The 22096-nt window shown below is 40.2% G+C and overlaps 1 protein-coding gene across 1 annotated transcript in view; it reads left to right on the top strand.

Annotated features, from left to right (window-relative positions):
* The window catches only part of LOC117539583 (neuron navigator 1-like), an 81600-nt gene that overhangs the window by 1920 nt on the left and 57584 nt on the right, over nucleotides 1-22096 (top strand). Inside the window, 1 exon segment of the mRNA XM_034205799.1 lies at nucleotides 21229-22040. Within this exon segment, the coding sequence (XP_034061690.1) occupies nucleotides 21229-22040 (812 nt within the window).

Raw genomic sequence — 22096 nt, 5'->3', positions numbered from 1 at the left:
TGTGAGTCATTCTGAAATATTTGGCATCACAACACACAGGGAGGTGGTGTCTTAGCCAGTGTAATCCTGACGCAAAGATTATGTGTGGAAAATGTGAATGTTATCCCATGTTGTCACCACATCCTCGCTCCTGTCATTCAGTTTTCCTGGGCTGACACCTCTGAGCCGGCTTCCTTTGGCCCAGATTCCCTCCGAGGGAGCCCGTGCCCTTTAGGCAGCCAACTACAAACGTGCAGTGACAATTCAAATCAGTCCAGTCCACTGGCGCTGGCTGTGACTCAGGACACTCGGCGCCAGGCGGAAAAGATGCATACGCAAACTGTGACAGAAAGAGAGAGCGAATCAAGTGAGTGCAGAGGGTGAGACATTTTTTGGAGTTTAACAAGGAGGGAAGGTGTCCAGTTTTGGCTCAGCCCTTTTCTTTAAGAGAGACTTGGACTGGAGCAGTGCCAGGTCCATTTGCAAGTCAGAGAGAGCGCCTTCTCGCTAAGTAGTGTGAACCACGGGCTGCATCTGCAGCAGAGGAGCTGTCTAGAGTATTGTTATGCAAGCAGGAAGGGAGCAGTCCCACTTTGATCAAAGCATCGGACAGAGGCGGGGATGCTCCGGTCCTCGTTGGAGCTGGAGGATGCTGTACGCTGTCCTTTGCGGGGAGTAGACAGACCGTGCAGTGTACTTTACATGCACATTGCTTGGAGGAGCAACTCTGCACTGCGGGATCATGAGATTGATGAACTGATGGACACCTGCTCATCACTCCGCCTCCTTTGCAATTGCTTTTGAGCCACTAAGTTTTGCCAACCTCATTTTAGGTAAGTTTTAATTCCTTTCTGAATACAGAGAATGAGTCACAACAATAAGAATATCTAAAGTAGGATTTGTGATCGGCAAAGCCAGCTGCACAGTTAGTTTTGTAATTGGATTAATCATGTTATTGAACTGAACTTTCCATTCCCTTACATGCTGACCTTGTTGTCTAAATCAGATAAACAAGTCCACCACTACAAAGTGCATTTCACTGTAGTGTTGGTGATCATGTGAGCTGTTGGCAGACCTTTTACAATACAGTGTCCCGTGATTGGCTGATATATTTCAGTCATGTGTGGCTGCAGGCAGAGAGACAGAGGCCAGGCCGCTGAACTAAGTCCTCCAAATACTCATCGGGGAGTCATGTGCCCAGTGGTTGTCTGGGCAACACAGTCTCACTCCCTGATCGTCCAATAGCGACGCTTGGTCAGGGTTCTATGGCGTACGGTGGCCCTGAAGTGCAAGACACCACAGCATTTCAGAAAACACTACAGCATTTCAGAAAACGCCGCAGTATTTCAGAAAACGCCACAGCATTTCAGAAAACGCCACAGCATTTCAGAAAACGCCACAGCATTTCACAAAACGCCACAGCATTTCACAAAACGCCACAGCATTTCACAAAACGCCAGAGCATTTCAGAAAACACCACAGCATTTCACATTGTACGGAAAGGGTATTCCTTTAGGTAGAACACTTCTTGTTTGTGATTGGACAGAGCCAGCAAGAGAAGCACTGCTGTGATTGGTTGTTTTTGCTGCCAGTCAAGAAATGACGCTTCGTGATTGGCTCAACACTCAGAGCTCACAGCTCCTCATATCTGTTCAGAAACTGGACAAAAGTTAAACATATACAAAACACAGACTGTCTATGTCATGGTGAATACAGTCGCTGCTTTATTTATGTCTGTATGACGTTGTTGTGAGTGTGGACGGAGCAGCTACAGGTTAGTTTAGCCTGGTCGATCCGATTTCGATAGGATTTACATGGAGATACGGCCCGCCCCCTCTCCAGCGTCTTGTTTGAATGACAGGAGTAAACACAGAATTAATGCTTTATTCATTCATGGTTTTTAAGGGGCTTATCTCCATGTAAATGCTATGGTAGACTACCCAATATTCGTATCGCTCTAATCGCTCGAGTTTCACCGCGGCTGTCAGCTGTGTTTGCTCCTGTCATTCAAACAAGACGCGCTGGAGAGGGGGCGGGGCGTATCTCCATGTAAATCTATGGGAGATACCAACTACAACAAAATAAACATATTTGACCGTAATTTAATTGCAATACACGTTTCAAAGTGATGCCGAAGCAACTACATACTGATAACGGTTAGTAAAAACCATGAATTAACGCTTTAACAAGTCTGCAAACAAGACGGCAGGCGAAAAGCTTTTAAAATGCGTGTTTTCTGAATGGAATCGGATCCATCAGGCTAAACTAACGTGTTGCTGCTCCGTCCACACTCACAACAACGTCATACAGACATAAATAAAGCAGCGACTGTATTCACCATGACATAGACAGTCTGTGGTTTGTACATGTTTAACTTGTGTCCAGTTTCTGAACAGATATGAGGAGCTGTGAGCTCTGAGTGTGTGCTAACGGCTGATGTGTTGGGATGTATTAGAACGAAATCTAAAATGAAAATTGTAAATAAGCAATCTGTATGTAAAAAACCACCTGTATGTAAATTGTAAATAAGCCATCTGTATGAATTGGAAATGGGGGACCCTGATGTAAACAAGACGAAAGTATTTCTCTGGTCTGCATCCCCTTAACAATTGTATGTTTTGAGCTGTACTGTACCCAATATACAAGCTGTTAATAAACTTTTCAATCAATCAATCAAAACCGTTGGGACATATTTCGCTGTCGGGTGTTGACCAATCACGAAGCGTCATTTCTTGACTGGCAGCAAAAACAACCAATCACAGCAGTGCTTCTCTGGCTGGCTCTGTCCAATCACAAACAAGAAGTGTTCTCCCTAAAGGAATACCCTTTCCGTCCAATGTGAAATGCTGTGGTGTTTTGTGAAATGCTGTTGTGTTTTGTGAAATGCTGTTGTGTTTTGTGAAATGCTGTGGTGTTTTCTGAAATGCTGTGGTGTTTTCTGAAATGCTGTTGTGTTTTGTGAAATGCTGTGGTGTTTTCTGAAATGCTGTTGTGTTTTGTGAAATGCTGTTGTGTTTTGTGAAATGCTGTGGTGTTTTGTGAAATGCTGTGGTGTTTTGTGAAATGCTGTGGTGTTTTCTGAAAAGCTGTTGTGTTTTCTGAAATGCTGTGGTGTTTTCTGAAATGCTGTGGTGTTTTGTGAAATGCTGTGGCGTTTTCTGAAATGCTGTTGTGTTTTGTGAAATGCTGTGGCGTTTTCTGAAATGCTGTGGTGTTTTGTGAAATGCTGTGGTGTTTTCTGAAATGCTGTTGTGTTTTGTGAAATGCTGTTGTGTTTTCTGAAATGCTGTTGTGTTTTGTGAAATGCTGTGGTGTTTTCTGAAATGCTGTTGTGTTTTCTGAAATGCTGTTGTGTTTTCTGAAATGCTGTGGTGTTTTGTGAAATGCTGTGGCGTTTTCTGAAATGCTGTTGTGTTTTGTGAAATGCTGTGGCGTTTTCGGAAATGCTGTGGTGTTTTGTGAAATGCTGTGGTGTTTTCTGAAATGCTGTTGTGTTTTCTGAAATGCTGTGGTGTTTTCTGAAATGCTGTGGTGTTTGTGAAATGCTGTGGCGTTTTCTGAAATGCTGTTGTGTTTTGTGAAATGCTGTGGTGTTTTCTGAAATGCTGTGGCGTTTTCTGAAATGCTGTGGTGTCTTGCACTTCAGGGCCACCGTAATGGCGTGCAGTTGTGACGCGCCGAGGCTCCTTCAGCTTCATAAACGGACGCAAAGAGCTTTCAACTAATTACAATGTATTCCCATCGGCGGCGGTATTTGATGCTCATGGAAGCACCGGATCGGTCCATGTCGGCGGCAGTTAAAGGCAATGTGAGCGTCCATTCCCATTGGATAACGGAGGATTTTACACCCGGAAGTAAGTATTCTCCTTACTGTCGATTGATTTGACAGTGATATCTGCACTACTCATAGACTAAAAAACACCAGATTACCCTTGTTGATTACACAACATTGATTGGTTTAAATTGTGTACAATGCTTTGTATTTTTCCCCTTCGATTCGGAGAAACAAATATTTTTTCGGAGTAAAGGATGGCAGAAGACACTACACTACCCAGAATCCTCAGCTATCATTTGGGACTACACCATGTGCTTTGCTTGACAAACCCAGTGATTAGTCCTCAAGCTCTGTGATTGGATGTTGGAGTGGCAGTACGAGAGGTTTACGCCGAGCGTCAAAAAGCACTTTGAAATGGAATGAAACCCATCGACGGCACACTATTCAAAACAGGACTCGAACGTGTCCTTCACAACACAAGGCAATTTAAAGTGCTTTACAAAAATGAAAGACATTAAGAAAAAAGCATTTTAAAACGGTCATTAAAAAGCAACATAATCTACCTGCATTGCAATTATTCTAAACGTGTAATAACGTGCTTTAACCAGTAGGTGGTTTGGGTTAAAAAACTGTCAAGTTTAAAGTGTTAACACAATAAAATATACTGCTGTTTCTGGTTTAGTTTACGACGGATACATTTTGTTATTGTTTTGATATTTGTAACACAAAAGTTATGAAAAAAACCCACAGCAACACAGAAAAGATGGTCTTAACATGACCCAGCGGTCTAGTTTAATAAAAAAACAATAATATCAAAACAAATTATTACTACTAACTTTATTGTGAAATTAAAACAGAACGGTAAAAGAATAGTTTCCGGTCTATTCTGAGTCCCGTTCTCTGTAGATAAATAAAGAACTACGACAGATGTGTAATATTTAATGCAGCCGAACCATTTATTATGCATTCATGTGATGACTTTTAAAGAGTAAAGCAAGCACTGCTGAATAAAGTATGATTTTATCTTTTACGAAACGTTTTTTTTTCATATGGAATGCAGTTGGAGGTCAACCAATCACAGAGCTTGAGGACTAATCACTGGGTTTGTCGAGCAAAGCGGAACGATAGCTGAGGATTCTGGGTAGTGTAGTGTCTTCTGCAATCCTAAACTCTGAAAAAATACTTGTTTCTCCGAATCGAAGGGGAAAAATACAAAAGCATTGTACACAATTTAAACCAATCAATATTGTGTAATCAACAAGGATACTCTGGTGTTTTTGAGTTGATGAGTAGTGCAGATTGTCAGTACCAGATGTGTTCGGGTGTATTTCCGTCGCATCCGTCACGGAGCGTCCACACAGCAGCGTGCGTTGACGCTTGGAGGTGGGCGTATCTGAAGCTTGGGGATTTTACAACAACCAATCACAGCAGTGCTTCTATGGCTGGCTCTGTCCAATCAATCACAAGCAAGAAGTGTTCTCCCTAAGGAATGTGAAATGCTGTTGTGTTTTGTGAAATGCTGCGGCGTTTTGTGAAATGCTGTGGTGTTTTCTGAAATGCTGTGGTGTCTTGCACTTCAGGGCCACCGTATAAATCATATCAGAAGGCATCACCCAGATTTGCCAATCACCGGAGCCCGGCAAAAGACAACAGCAGTTCAACAGCTTATCCCCGCTGTTTTTAATAAACCAATAGACATGGAAGCCGAGAAACCAAAATAAATAAAGGAAGCTTTTGGCATATGTTTTTCAACGACTTTGCGCTCTTGAAACACTTTCTTATTATTTATGATGTAATATTTTCAAGACATTCTTTTTAGTTTTACAGCTTGATGAAACCTTTTTGTTTGACATCAGCCATTATAGATAATATGGCCATCCGAGTGTGTGTGGTACTGTTTGTGGTTTGTTTTTAACTGTTTAATACAGTTAATTATTCAAAATGTCAGAGTTCCTTATTTTTAAACTGAAACTTGCACTACTGTTCAAAAATAAATAACAACAAACCTGGAATTATGCATTTGGGACTTTTTTTTGCTTTTCCTTGTTGTACCGAACCCGTACCGAACCGTGACCCCCAAACCGAGGTACGAACCTAACCGTGACTTCTGTGAACCGTTACACCCCTAGTTCACACTCATCACCTGAGTTTACAATAAGATACAGTAGAGTCTACTGTATCTTATTGTAATCACAGTCTACTGAGTAGACTGTGATTATTCATGCCCTGCTGTCTGATTGAGGCCTGAGTCAACATGAGATCTTCAGAAGCAATATCTTTGAAATATGAGGCTGATTTGATTTCTTTAAAATAAAAATGTCAACACACAGATACGTTTTATATGATATACAAATGTATGTTAACGCTATCGCAAGATATGTTTTGGAAATTGTTTCTGTTTTTACCAGAATATTACTTTTTTACCCTACTTTTAGGGAAACAACCATGTTTCTTATATAAGCTACCTGCTCTAATCAATGTATTTTAGATGTATATATATTTATCAAATGAATGAATGTGTGTCCTCCTGTATTATCACCCTACCCTCTCAGAGCTACACAGCGCTTTAGCGTCTTTCGGCTCATTGTTTTGGTTTTCTAATATTTGTTTGTTACCTTTTTCATAGTTTTTGAAATATTGTGATTGATTTTCTGCATATCTACCACATACCTAATAATAGACACATAATCCCAACATCAATGCTAACATGCCCATGTTTAACATATGTGATGTTTACAATGTTGACTATCTTAGTTTAGCATGTACACTGTTAAAAACTCTTAACACAAAGTATCTGAGGCTGATGGAAATGCCATTCATTTTGCAGGAGTTAGGTCACAAATCAAATGTATGTACATGATAGTGTTCTGTGCGTCACCATGACACATTCTGGATGGTACCTAACAATATTTATGTTCCATACCCAGCCTTTGCACACACTAATGCACAAAAAGCAGACCATAAAGTAATTAAATTCAAGATAGTCCATGCATGGCCCTAGGAATACCACTAATGGCGGGGGAAGTCATTGCCAATAAAGTAGATATGTTGCGTGTGTGCAACTTGCTGCACTTTTGAACTTCAATAACTTCACTGTCACTTTGAATTATGGTACGACATCACAGAAATAGTGTCCTGTGGTAAGACAACAACTACTTTGGTGGTGGAAATGCTGCTGAAGGCATACTTTTCTCAGGAACCCTGCATAAAGCAGATGCTTTGTAGCTTCCTCCAGATCAGAGAAGTACTGCTGCAGGCTTTGGGGTTACACTGAGCTGCTGCACAGTAAATCCATTGCTGATTTTAAATTACACATATCATCGAAATAATTATGATTATATAATATTAGAGCATGTGAATGCTCAGTGATGATGGGAAATGCCATGCCGGAGAGAATCATGTTCAGAGGGGTTTTTGCTGCCTCTTAAATGCCACGTCTCTGTGTGTTGTGTGTGTGTGGTTTGTCTAGTTTGGAAAGTCTCTTCCACAGACACGCTCCACTGGCAGACATGTTCCACCTTGGCTAACCCAAAATGACGGCCTCGGAAAACTTGATCCATATTTTATGTGTTCTATATAAAACCGTTTTATATAATATTTGAGTTTTTAGAAACGAGATTTATCAGATCTGCTACAAAGATGTAATTTCAGAGAGCACAATGTCAACATGAATAGTTTTAGGCAAAACCATGAGGGGGATTTTCCCACTATGGCATGTTTCTGCTCCAGTTGTCCGTTAGAAGAACACATTTAAATAGGAATGTGGCTTAAGGTCTTTAAAAAAAATATACGTTTGGTTTATAAAATGAACTTTACTATTTTGACTTATTTCATAAGTAATTATTCATTATTGTGTTTGCTCGAAGTGTAATCGTACACAAATTTGAGACATTTAATTAAGTTTAGTTCTGCAGTCTTAAGTCTTCAGGTTGCATTTAATGTCCCTGCCAACATCTTGACAGCTGTCGAGTGGCATGTTGCCGCCCCGTTTCTCCCTGAAGACATGACATTTCAGTTCAGCTTTGTCCTCTGGGAGCTGAAGCTGAAGCGGACGTTGATGGAAGGACACAGAAGGCTCTTAGTGATAACACTGTTCAGACAAACTGACAGGGCCGGTCTGTGAATCCTTTTAGACAATACGGATGTTATTTAGACTTGAACAGATTCCATCTTGCTAGAGATGTAGCCTTTAGTTGAATATGTGGAGACCTGGATGTTATCTGCTGTCGGTTTAAGGCTGGACGAGAGTGTTTTATGTTTCACAGTCTCACCAATTTATAGGCAATGAAACCCAGATGTGGACTGTACCACTTATGATATTCCCAAGCGTAACATAATAAGTTACAATAGAAAAACCATTGTGTTTAATTTAAGTTCATGAGTATCAAATGTTTCTTTATTGAAATAAATCCAACTTTCTTGTGAAAACCTTATGGTACTCACAGGGGACAACATGTTGAATGAGGGTTTATTTGTTGATTAAGATCATAACATCAAGTGATTTTTATTCAAAACTGTATCAGATTGGTCCATTGCTCATGGCTTCACACGGTCAAAAGCTGGTTTTAATCTTAAAGAAGAATTCTTTATGTCCTAAAAGCAACATTTTGTTCCTAACTGTTTTTACTTATACAGATTAAAAACTTGAATCACAAAAATAAACTGTTTCTTTATGCTAGCACTTACTCACAGAGAAATTGAAAATGTACACATAGCCCAAATATAATACACTATTCTCAACATACTTAAACTGTAGAATTGACAACAAATATGTCCGAGTTAACTATGATTCCTGTGCTTCTTAAAGGAGAGTCTAATGTGGGTAACACTGCAGATGGAGAGGGTCAGCAGCACTAGTGGTCAGTTTGAGTTCTGCAGTGTTAAGCCGGAGCTCAGCGGTGCCACGCACTGAGAGCCATATGTACACGTGTTTTCACTCCAACCGTTTACTCTGTTCACTAATTAGTTCCTCCCCTTCTGGCTTAAGGTGTGTTAATCGTCAAATGAAGTGTTACTGTTATAAATAAAAACCTCCTTACATTTCTGCTAAGCATATGGTTGTGTTATAGCAACCTGGCATACAGTACCATTTTCCATTTTTGATTTCTGAGTGCTTGATGGAAATAAATGGTGGCTGATGTTTCCTCTGCCGGCTCTAGAGGCAAGTTGACAACTGTGACGGCTCTCAGGAATGTGAAGAGCAGATGCTCGGTACGTCAGAAAACTGTGACTTTTTCTGTTCCAAAGGAAGGAACAACTCCTGTCACTCTGACTAAAATGTGAGTGTTCCAACATAAAGCTGTGGTATTGGGTTAATAATGATCTAGGTATAATGACACACTGATGCTTCGCAGGTTCTCATCACAGCTTTCTACTTTGTGTGTACCGTCTCAAAAACATGATTCGCATTCTAAATCAGAAGGTTTTCTAAAAAGATGGCATTAGGTTTCCACACAACAACCATGTATACATCTCATTGTTAACATATGAGCCAAAAGTATGGTCTAAAAAAGCAAGATATGTGTATATTATTGGTAGTTTAAATGAACAGATGACAGAAGTTTTACACACCTACAACATAAATACACTTTTGATTATTGGTTATTCAAAAATGGAATAAGAAAGTGAGTTACAAATACTGGTCCTGCATAACATGAGGCTATAACACACTGCGCCTAATGGAAAACAATAAATCACACAATTATATATTCCTGGCCTCTAATTTATTATTTTTGAGCTATGGTTTAAAATAAACAAGTGCATGCTTCATCCCTATAGGCAGTGCAGAAGAGCAAAGAGATCATGCCTGACTATAGCTCAAAATGTGAGAACATGTTCCACACATACAGTGTAACATCATCTTTTATGACAAAATGCACTACATAGTTAACCAAAAATGTACTTTTGTTTTCAAACACCCTGGCAAAAGATACTTTAGTTCTTCAAGTTTTAGTGGCTGATTTAAAAGATAATTGGTTAATGCTGATTAGCTAAACACATAATGTGCCTGAATTGTAAATGCATTAAGTGAGCAAGATTTTTGGCGCTATCTTCTAACGTTTTCTGACTGAAGTTGCTATGAAAGCTGAAATATCAAAGAAGTAATCATTAGGTCTTTGCTGGCAAAACCTCACACACATGGAAATATTTCAATTCACCCCACATGTCACTATTTATATGTTTTGAATTGGATTTAGACACAGGGAAATAAAAAGCTCCACACATCACTTACGGCTGTCTTTCTTAGTGGCCTCAAGGATGAAAGTGAAAAACCTTGTTGTATTTGTTTATGCATGAAGTAAGTCCCTTCACGACAATTTGAAGGTCTGTAGCTGCAGAGTTTGGGAAGTGTTCTAAAGAACCCGTTTCATAGGATTGATGGGCCACCACAGACAACCGCCCACACTTTAATTCATAGCAGTGCTTTAAGTATGCTGTAAAAAACACTTTACTATTCAAACATGAGCTCCTGTTCACCTTAGAGAACTGTGCCGGTTGCATAAGTACAGCATGACGGCAGATGCAGGTTGTTTCAGTGTGCATAAGGGATTTGACAATACAACATCCTGTGCTGCTTATGATCCTTTTTCTGATCCTTTTGGGGCAATGTCTGTTTTTGTCCCAGGTTCAAATAAATAATTTATGTCAGAGCAGCAATGTAATCTGGGATATTACGTGGATATGCGGGTAGGCCTCATTGACCCTGCTCAGCTTCAAGGCAGCAGACACCACTAGATTCATGTCTGCAGCTGAATTGAAATTGAAATTCTGCCTTTGATATGAACTTTTTTTAATTAAGAAATCCAGCTCTGCCTGTGTTTCTTTAAAAAGGAAACCAGGTCATGAAAAAAAATTCGTAGCAGCCTGTTGGAATGAAAACCAGCAGGAGTGCAGAGGATTGTAAACTGCTTTTAAACAGTAAAGGTATCGTAAAACACTATCATAACATATGATATACATGGAAATAAATAATTGGCTTTATGTTGTGAGAAGTTTAAGAGTGTTTGTTATGAGCACTGTGCATTGCATTTGCTCTCTTTTATTTTAAATCATATTTTTTATTTTTTTTTAGCCTTTATTTATACAGGTGTAGATCTCATTGAGACACAAGGTCTCATTTTCAAGAGAGACCTGTCAGTGGTAACACTACCACACAAAGTTACAGACAGACAGGACACTAAACACAGAGGCAACACTAAAATACAACATCGTAAAAAAGTAGTCATTAAAATCCATATACAGCAGTCAGATATAGCAGGTGCAAACACCCACAGATGATTTCTCCAGCTTTTTTAAAATGAGTTTAAAATCCGTGATGGGTATCAAAGTGGTCAGCTTAAGTTCCTGCTGAAGTGTGTTCCAGGTCGAGGGGGCAGAGTATGATATGGCTTTTTTCCCAAGCACCGTACGTACTGAGGGGACGGACAGAGTGATGTAATGTTGAGATCTTAGTCTATAGCTGTACTGTTTGTGTGATATGTAAGTGGATATGTAGAGGGGCAGCAGTCCAAGCATAGCAGTATAGATGAGTTTGTACCAATGCAGTGACCTGCGCATTGATAATGATGTCCAGTTGACTAAAGCGTACAGCGTGCAGTGGTGTGTGAGGGGTTTACAGTTGGTTATGAACCTCAGAGCCCCATGGTAAACAGCGTCCAGCAGATGAAGGGAGTGAGCTGAGGCGTTCATGTACACAACATCCCCGTAGTCCAAGAGCGGCATATTTATATTTATGCTCATAAGTTAAAGGTGGGGTAGGTAAGTTTGAGAAATTGGCTCGAGATACACTTTTTGTTATATTCCATGGAATGCTCTCAACATCCCGATAGCAATGAATATCTTGAGTGCTTTGACAAAAAATCCATAACAACATTTCATCTGTGGAAGCCGTAGCACTGTAAAAAGCATGACCAATCATTTGAGCCGGCCCGGCTAAAGTAACTGGATGGCCTACCTGCCTGTCAGCCTTCCATCTGTGCACAAACTTATCTCGTGCCCTCATTGGTCATGTGCGCGTACGTGTGTGTTGGAGGAGGGGCTCTGTAAGGAAGTGGCAGATTTTTTCCGGCTGTGTATTTTCAAATTCTAGCGCACTCGAGCCGGTTTCTCCAAAATTACCTACCCCACCTTTAAATAAATCTAAAATCCAAATCGGTTTAAGACCCAGACATTTGACCATTGCAATGTTCTTGTTTCCAATCAAGCTAATGCTGTTTTGGATCACAACTTGAGGGTTTGATTGGTTCATCAATATACATTTATCTTGGTTAACTGCTTGGTTGACAAGGCTTTTTTTAAATGGTTAAACCTCTTTACTGCAGCTTTAAAAGTTTATGTTTTTAATAAATACACAATATATATATATATGAATGAAACCCTGCCAAAGCCTGCCAGTCAGGAGTGCCACCCACACCATGACACATCTTAGCTTAAAATCAATGTAGCTAATCATCACACTTACTAAATATATGCTTGTTTTAATGTGAAATTATGCAATTACTTTTTCTCCTTTGAATGTTAATGTTTAGTTTTACAAAAGCCTATTCATTTTTTTTAAGATAATGGTCTTTATTTTAGGTCAAGTGGTCCACCTCCACTCCAATACACTTTGGGGAACACTTAAATAATATAATACTAATATTAAATATTACAGCAACTACAAATGCATTTAAATCCAGCTTTTTCTGGGTTTTCCCTTGACTGGAGTGTGTTATAAATATTTTCTTTGCGTTTAAATGTGACATTACTAATTAGGGTGTCTAATATTGTAATATTTCATTAATGTACATGTATAACCTGATTCAATATGGAATTTTAAACCCTTAAAGGTTACAAATAAATTCAACTTATCTAATATTTAAGTGTTTATACCGGCTGAAGCATTATTCAGGGTGTCGATAATGCCATGCAGCCACTGACCATGGGTATTCACTTAAAGTGAATTATAAAGGATAAATCCCTGTAATGGGCAAGCAGATTATCTAGCCCGCCTAAATGCCCACTCTAATCCTCTGTGTCACAAAAAGTACAGTGGGCTTTAATAGAAAAGGCTGCGTCAGCATTTCATGTTTTAATGCTAATCTTTGACTAATGATGTTTATCCAACATGACGACAAAGTGACATTTTTAAAGGTGATGACAGGACAGAAAAACATGGCTTTAACTAAACGCGGGAGAGTGCTGCTGCAGTGTGTCGTAATGCTGTTACCATGTGGGATGGACGAGATGGGAGACTCTGGCTTTTATTGATGTGGGAGAGAAAATTCGATTTTGAAATACAATTATTCTACAGCAGGAAACGCTTCTTTAGAACGTGTTGCTATGCGAAATGTAATATCTGAGGTTGTGTTACAACTGTGGAATATCTCTCATTCTTTGATACGACACGTTTATTCACTAGTCTGGCCATAATGTAGTCTGACCTTTAGCTTGCTGCTTTATTGCCAGATGAGGCTGCAGTAAAACACAATATACTGTAACTCCCATTAAAAACAGAAAAGGCTATTTAGTGCCATCTACACAGGTATGTTTATGGTTTAAGCCCCGAGCCTGTTTTTCAGGACTCAGGCTTGAAAATGACATTCCCAGAACAAATGACCATATCTTCACTTCTAAAAGGGTTAAATTAATAATCTTTTTTCTCAAGGCAAGGTTACACCTGTGAGTTGGATGTGGAAGTCTCAGAATCAATATAGATGTTTTTATTTTAAAGTAAATTCAGATTGAACACAGTAAAACATGTAAATTATTGTGTCCGTCCAAAAAAATAAATTACTTATAGTGAAAACCACCCTTGAATGATGGGATGGTAGACTAAAAGCTTTAGGAATCCAAACTACAACATATAATAAGTACCCTGTATCAAGATTGATGCAAAACAAGTGAAATTTGACCTTTTTAGAGAGATTTAGCAAAAAAACAAACACTTCTGGGGTCATATGGGTGGATTTGACCTATCTCTGGCCCCCCTCGCTCGATTTTGCTGATTGACCTCTCTTTCTAACCGAGCCAATGTAATCGAGGGGAACTCCCACATACTCCTTATTTGGTCATGTGTGTGTGTGTGAGACTGACGCATAGCCAAAATCGGAAGCTGCGATATCTCTGGTGGCTACCATTAGCAGCTAACTTTTACTCTCCGATTTTTACATAAAAATGGAATTATGGATTATAAATTAAAAAAAAATATTTCACAGAAACATTATCAACCTATGGATTAACTGATTCAGCCGCGTTTTTTCTCATTTTAATGCCATTGAACACGTCTTTTGATCAGATTGACAGCTACGGTAAGAGGATCTCCCGTAAAAGCTACGTAAAGGTACGTGATGTCTGTGTTTACTTCCCCTGTCACGAGTTCGGATCACTCAGTGATGATACTATATACCTAAATAATCTGTGGAACCTCAGCTTTAATCGGATATCTTGTATGTGCAGCTACGATAAGTAATAAGGGTATCTTTTATCTTGAGTTCTGTGCCAAAGTGCGTTAGCATTTTCACTCCGGGGTCATTTATAGATGCTTCTTATGAGACTTGTGTTTTGTTTTGGTAAAAATGGTTTGTATCGTCAGTTAGCTGAGATTATTCTCGTTAATCTGGTATAACACATTAATAGGTTCTTAAATATTAAGATGCCCTGAGACACAGTGTCGTAAAAAAAAAAAAAGCCCCCGCCGAGGGGGGCTTTGGGGCTTAACAGGTTAACAAATACAAATATATTTGTTTAACGTTTATACCATACAGTAATCTAGACTAGTTTGCTAAGCGCATCCCAAGTTTGGTCTCCATAAATTAAAGATGATAGTATTACATTTATTTTCTCTTTGCTTATTTTACATGACCTACATGTTATGTATGCTACACACTGTATTTCCTGTAGTTTGGTTATGGAAGAGAAAAAAGGGACATTTGATTGCATCACATCAAATAGTTGCTGAGATAATTCAGCTTTGGACCAAAATGGTGGACTGACTGGTATTGCTACCCTTTATTAAGATGACTTAATTAATGTCAAATGTCTTAATAGGCAAATGGTTAACACATTAAATGGAATGCTTTTCTCTGAAAAGTTCATTAATTTGCATTTAACCACATGAATGTTACATTTCATATGTTTTTACTTGAACAAATGCACAAAACTAAACAAAAAAAAAGCGTGCTTTGAGTTAAACCCATTTAAAAAAAAAAAAAAAATCCCAAATAGCTCAGAACTAATGTTGCTGGAGGGAAGACTTACACCAAGGGTGGTTTTCAGCCGTCACACACAAAATAAACAAAGTCTGAACTGGTATCACCTAACAGTGTGCCTTCATCCAAATGTAAGAAGAGCTCGTCCCTTTCATGTTCATCTGCACGTGTAAAAGTGTCTTTTTGTGCTTTATGTGTGCACGCGTGTATTTGCTCTTCATACAATGCGAGTTGACCCAAGTGTTTGCCCCAGACAGAATTCCTCTCAGAAAGAGCTAGGACACAGTAGGAAGCATTGCAAATCTGGGACTTGATGCTATAAATAAAAATGAGATCAGGCCTCTCGTAAAAACTAGATAGTGCGACAATGTTGAGAAAATGGAATTACGCAGATACTAATGTACTCGTTCAACTCTATTATCTGCATAGAGAGAGAGAGGGAGAGAAACTGAAGCACAACAAGACTGAAACAGCAGGGCCAAATCAACTTTGTAGAACAATATTTCAAGTAATAGGAAAATATCCACATTTTATAAGATGACATTTGGCACAGAAAGCATCTTAATTGCTAAAATTGTTCACTTATTGATGATTTCCAGATTTAGTCAACTATATTTCAAGAGTTCTTTATTTTCTTCCAAATTAGATTAATAGCATTTAGGAAGTAAACTCTTCTTGTGTCTTTGAGAGCATTATCAGACACTTAGCAGTTTGAAAGCTTCTCCAAAGTGAAGTGATGCCACGCTGACATGTTGTCGGTCTGTCTGAGTAGCTTTAGTCTGGCCCTAAGGGCTGATTATAGGTTTGGAGGATTGAAGCAGTTTTAGCTCCTCGCTCCGCTGGCTGCTGCTTTGATGATGGCATGTTAAAAGGCTGGCATGTTAAAAAGGAGCTTAAAGTCCCATCCAGACATGAGCCCCCGGGGGGGGGGGGGGGGGGGGGAACAAAGCACAATGTCACCAGAGAAAGATCGAAATATGAGTCGCTAATACATCTGTTCATAAAAGGTGGAATGTCTGAAAGTGACACTAGGGAGGAACGTGTCTGGTGCTGCTGATGTGAAGATAGGTAGTTTCCCTTCACCTCTCTCATTGGCGTGTTGTTAGCATCGATTTGCCCCCACTCACTTTAAAGCAGCACGTGGGTCTAAATTGTTACGGTAATCTGCATCATACGTTAAGTGAAGCTCGTCTCTGTGGAAAGAGAAAGTGAGTCGGAGCCGCTCTGTTGTCTTCTCAGTGTCTCTGTGTGAGGATTTACTGATGTGGGACGTTTGTTTACTCAGGTAAGACAAAACATTTCATAGGTGAGACGTGAGAATATGGGGTTTTGATTTTATTTGAGGTTTTCATTCATGTAATTTCGGTATTATAGTTTAAGTATAGTTTGTGAAGGAAACTGCTTTATAACCTGAATACATGCGGTTTCATTTTACAATATTCTGAATTGGCTCACTGTTGCATTACATGTATGCACCTGTGAGTCTGCATGAGGCAATAATAACTAAATATTACATTATCCTAAAGGTTACAGTTTCACTTTTTGTTAATCTTCTAATTGTTTCATGTTAACTTTCAGCTTTACCTCACATCCATTTCTTACTTTTGTTTTAATTGGAACGACCAAATCAATTGCTCTTGTGATCTTTGGAAAGAAGGGAAGACCAGCGTGTAAAGTCTTCGTACAAATGTAGAATTACAGCATAATGCGCAACTAGGAACCTTTTTTTAAATAGTAGACATTACAAGAAACATAAGTAGACTTTTAACCGGGGAACAAAATGCTCATTCAACCTTTTTTTAACCCTGAAATGTATTAAGGCAGATAACTTATTTACAATATAGCCAAATATGTAAAGAATGTCAAAATGTATGTGGAAGTAAATGTTAATCTGTCATGAGTAATAGTTCATGTTTCTCGGAGAAACTTCGTTGAAAAATTACAAAAATATAATGGGAAATGGGTGTTCGTTAACTGGTGACTAGTTCCTATAAAGCAGTGGGCCAAAATAAAAAAATCGGTTCAATGTTTATTGCAAAACTTATTGAAATGAACTTATTGCACATATTAAACCAGTAACTAACAAAGCTTAAAGGGGACCTATCATGCAAAATGCACTTTTGTACATCTTTTATACATGAATATGTGTCCCCAGTGTTCCAGGGAACTCACCAAGTGTCAGAAAACACAACCCTCTCTCTTTTCCTCCATACCCAAATCTCTAAAAACGGGGCTGCAACGGATCTGATACAGACTGATCCAGATTTGAATTATTTTCTACGTCACAGAAGTGGTGCTCCGCTTAGTGGTCAATTCTCCACCTATCAGGGGAATGAGAGGTTGGGCCACGGCCGGCCATTGCCGCTCGAAAGCGCTCGAGACGCTGTAGCACATATGCCAGGCCTGTAAGTGGCGCTGTAGTCTGCCACAAAAGCAGCGAAGAAGACTTCCCGCGCATGGTTGCCATGGTTGCCCTTCTGTTTATTCTCCGCTGTGGCTCTTTGTCTCCCTCCCCGAGGCAAGCGTTTGCTCCTGCTGCTGTAATTCAATGCAATCCCTCCCTCACTGTAATTGTCTCCAGCAGAGTTTCAGTTAGATTTTTTTTCGCCGGTCAACATGTCCGTTAAAGTTGAAATCTTCCGGACAAAATTAGAAAAGTGCCAGTCAAAGGTCTTCTTTGTTATTTATTGAGCTTTAAAACAAAGGAATAATGACTCTATATAATCATATATAAGAATAAAACGGGGGGACGTGGTCAGCTGCAGCTCATTTGCATTAAAGCTACGTCACAGAATCAGCCCCTGCAAAAAAAGGGCTGGAAAGAGCAAATAGAGAGAAATGGGGCATGGCTAAAATGCAGGATCTGTTTGGTATTTTGAAAAAAAAACTATATACTTATATAGGTATGGCCCTACAATATATTGTTCAAATATAGCATGATATGTCCCCTTTAAATGATTGCCTATAAAAACAACATTAAACATTAAATAATCAGTTGCATTCATTTCTTATGGCTCTATCTGCATATTTTCCGGAGTCATTTCTTATGATTACATTTTTCCACAGGCCAACAACAGCTTCAAAAAAACAATTTTCCTCAAAGAAAAAAAGAAACATGCCCTGTTGTCGCAAGAAAAAACGTGCAGAAGGAAACATTGAAACTCAGTTTGCTGCTCTGTGATGCTAGTTCAAGCCAGATACTTGGCATCTCATCTTGGGTGCAAGTTCATCAATGTTTGGACTCAGGCTCTGAGCGGAAGAAATCCTCAAGATTGAGTGAAAGTGTGCGTGCAATATACCGGCGGGCCAGATCTAATAGTAATTATCCTGCGGGCCGAAATTAAATCCACCAAGTGCCTGATTTGGCCCCCGGGCCTTGAGTTTGACACATGTGCTATAAAGTGTTAGACTTTGCATTATGGTCATTTTGCACTGCCATTTCTTATCAGCATTAAATGAGAGGATGGAAGGTTTGAGTTGATGAAGTTAGGGGTCTGATGAATCCCCCACCTTTAAGTCCTATGAGGAGAGGTGGTGTCTGTAGGGCATTGGGGGGGACAGCCGGTGCTGGCACGGCCTGAAAGGAGCTGCCGCTGCCAAGTGGAGTCAGTCTGCCTGACTCTCCCAGCATGCCTCACACTGAGCTTGTGGCCAGAGGAGCGGGAATACATTAGGAAAAGCTGTTGAAACATATGCTGTCTTTTGAGATGCATCTAATACTTTGATTGATTTTTATGTAGTGCCGTTTGATTATTTTTAATCTTATTTTAAATGCATTATTGGAATAAATTCTTCACGAACATTTTGGGGTCTTTTGAACCCTTTTTGCTGCTTCACTTCCTCACTTCAGAAAGCTGCATCAACAGGAGACTTGTATTCACTTACTTGATCTGAGTGTGTCTCCCAGTTGAGGAATCTGAAGTGGTGGCTACTCTGAGCTTTAGGCCACTTTGATGTTGTAACTGATACATAATGCTGTAATGGTCCTTCCCCTCAAACCATCCTCTCCTCTTTCTTCTTTCCAGCTCGCTAACATCCACATTTAGTCAGTACCTCTGTGGTTCAAAGCTTCTGGAATGTACAGCTGCTTCACAGAGGATTTTTACAATATATATAATCTTAAATGAAAGCTTGTTATCCATCATGTGGGATGGATGGATGTGCACAGCCTCCCACTCATCTGCCTGCCTCAATCATCTTCATTTAACCACTAGATATGCAGTATGTGCCTTTTATGAGTTGTGTATTACGTTTCCAAACCTTGATAACTTTTTAATCTGCCTTCTTTACACTTGGTATTTTAGAATTGGCATTAGCTCGGAATTCCACTTATATGTAGGGAGACAAATCCAAACATGCAGGCATTTAAGCCATCTCTGTTTGGACTAAAGCAAAAGTATGATATTTTTATGTGCTATGTTAGACAAAGAAGATACAGCAGATTAATACCACTATAATCGTCTCTGATCCGCTAAAATCAAGCTACGTACCACCAGCAGCTGGAAGAGAGACTGTGAAACAACAAAGGATGTATTCATTATTGAGCTTTACATGTTCTGGTTAGATGTTGTTGCCTTTGCACACCCAGGCTAGCTGTTTGCCCATGTTTACAGTTCTTGAATTAAGTGAAAATGGCAGATTTCGGGCAGTCTCATTGTATCGATCTTCAAACCTACTTTAACAGAAAAAGTGTATTTCCCACAATGTCAACCTTTATTAAGAGAGGTAAGAGGATTTGCCATTTGTACACTGTTCATTTACTCCTCTTAAGTAGCCGGTTCAAAAATAACTAAAGCACTAAAGTTTGCATAATGCTGTGAACGTTAATTATTTGTTCATCCGTCTATCTTTTTTGGAAATAATCAGGTTATTGATCCCTTAATTTTTCTGTAAAAAAAATACATATTGAGTGTTCTGTTAAAAGCTTTGGACTCATGTGTTGGGTTTGATAGTTTGATCATGACATCACCGTTAAGTCATCACCTCTATGTGCATGTTAATCATTTGCCAGATGAAGATGGTTGACATGTTGCCTGTCCAGGAGTTATATTTAGTGGGCTACAGCGGATACTTTCTTCTTTGTCTCTACCTGAGACTACCTGATCCTGATCATATTCTTTGAGTTTAACCAAAACCTTGAAACAAACATGTCATTTTAAGTTTATTCCATGAAAAAGGAATTTGTATTTGTAAGATGTAGTTCTGTTCAGCCACATTTACTTTATGTTCTTAGTTTAAATTATATTTGTAAAACTACAATAGTGCAATTTCTCTGTAGCCACATGCTCCGAGAAATACCATCACATTTTAGAGCTGGCCCGTCCACACAGCGGGGTGCGTTGAAGCTTACAACGCTTCTGCCCATTCACTTTGAATGGGGTGACGTCACTTTTAGCCGAACTGCATTTTGGGAAGCGACGTGGAGCGTTGCTCGCTTCAAAAGTTGAGCAATGTTCAACTTTTGGCGCCTCGGCAGAAGCGTCAGCCAATGAAATCCCGTTTATGCAAATCTGCCAGTATAAGCGCTAGCTAATCAAACCACGTGTATGCTGGGAGAGACTACGCAGGTCATTTCCTCATATTCCAAAAAATGGAGGGAAAATTCATTATAGCGGTAGTGAATCACCCGGTGCTGTATGATCAGTCTCTGTTCATCTACCGGGATACAAACCGGAGGAGCAAGGCATGGAGGGAGGTGGCAGAGACAGTGGATGAAACTGGTAGGTTTTCGCCTGTTTGGGGATTTTATATCCAGTTTACTTCGTTTTAACATTGCTATTGCTTTGTATGTCGGGGGCGGGAGATTCATGTGATTGGTTGTTGGTCGCGTTGCTCGCAAAAAATCCCCAAGCTTCAGAGACGCCCACCTCCAAGCGTCAACGCACGCTGCTGTGTGGACGCTCCGTAACGGCCCGTCTACACGGCGGCGTGCGTTGAAGCTTCAACGCTTCTGCCCATTCACTTTGAATGGGGTGACGTCACACTTTGCTGAACTGCATTGTGGTTCTGTCGCTTCGCTTTGCTCGCTTCAAAAGTTGAGCAATGTTCAACTTTTGAAGCTTCGACGGAAGCGCCAGCCAATCAAATCATATGCCAGTACAAGCTCTAGCCAATCAAACCGCGTGCTTGTGTGTCCGGGGCGGGAGATTCATGTGATTGGTTGTTGGTCGAGTTTCAGACACGCCCTACGGCAAGCTTCAATGCACGCCGCCGTGTGGACGCTGCGTAAGGAATATGTGTTCAAAGATGTTATTTTTATTGAGATTTTCTTCCTTTCTTCTCCAGGTCTCAGTCCGGTGTCTGTCACCAACCATGAGTGGTGGAGTGAATATCAAAGTCATATCTCAGAGTCAGAGCGACACAGGTGTCAGCTCGAGTCTGCCTTTACCTCGTAGCATGATGCCTCTCTCAAAGACGGATCCCAAACAACAGTTCAGCAACCCCTCCAATCCCACAATGCAGTATCAGCATGCAGCCAAAAGACAAGCATCCTATTCTTCATCTTCCGTTTCCTCGGGTCCTGCGGATCTGCTGAGAGGTGCAGCTTTAAAGAACCACCTGCTGCAGCAAACAGCATGCATGTACTCTCACAGAAGCCCCGCAGCCACAGAGCGGACTGACGGGACGTGCTCGGCGTACAGCAGCCCTCAGATACCAAAGAGGCAAATCCGACGCTCTAAAGACACTCTTGACCTCCGGGCTAGCACGCTGAACCAGAAGGCTCTGCGGGAGCTTCAGTTAAGAAGAACCACCAACAAAAACTGGACCTTTGGAAAGTATCGCCTGAGGAGTGTGGACAATGCAGCAGAGGAAGACGCCTTGTGCAGGCTCTCTGCTAATGTCCAGTCAAGCCATGGGAGAGGACGTCTCTTTCATCCAAAAGGTGCAAATGGGAACGATCTATCAGGAGTGTCGTCAGCTGGGATGGGCAACATCCAGAAAGAGGTGAGGAACATCTCCCACCAGCACCTGGGAGCTGCTGACAGACATGTGTCCTACAACAAACCAAAGTCTTCCCCTCACACTTCCAACAGGCCACGCAGAGGGAGTGAGCCAGGAACAGTCAACATGGCAGCTGTGGCTCCGTTCAGATTCAGGTGAGGGCAGTGTTTCACCTCTTTAGAGATGGGAAGATAAGCAGAGTATTTTTACA

This window comes from Gymnodraco acuticeps, unplaced genomic scaffold, assembly GCF_902827175.1.
Source record: "Gymnodraco acuticeps unplaced genomic scaffold, fGymAcu1.1, whole genome shotgun sequence".
Classification (NCBI taxonomy): Eukaryota; Metazoa; Chordata; class Actinopteri; order Perciformes; family Bathydraconidae; genus Gymnodraco; species Gymnodraco acuticeps.
This window is presented reverse-complemented; position numbering and strand designations above follow the sequence as displayed.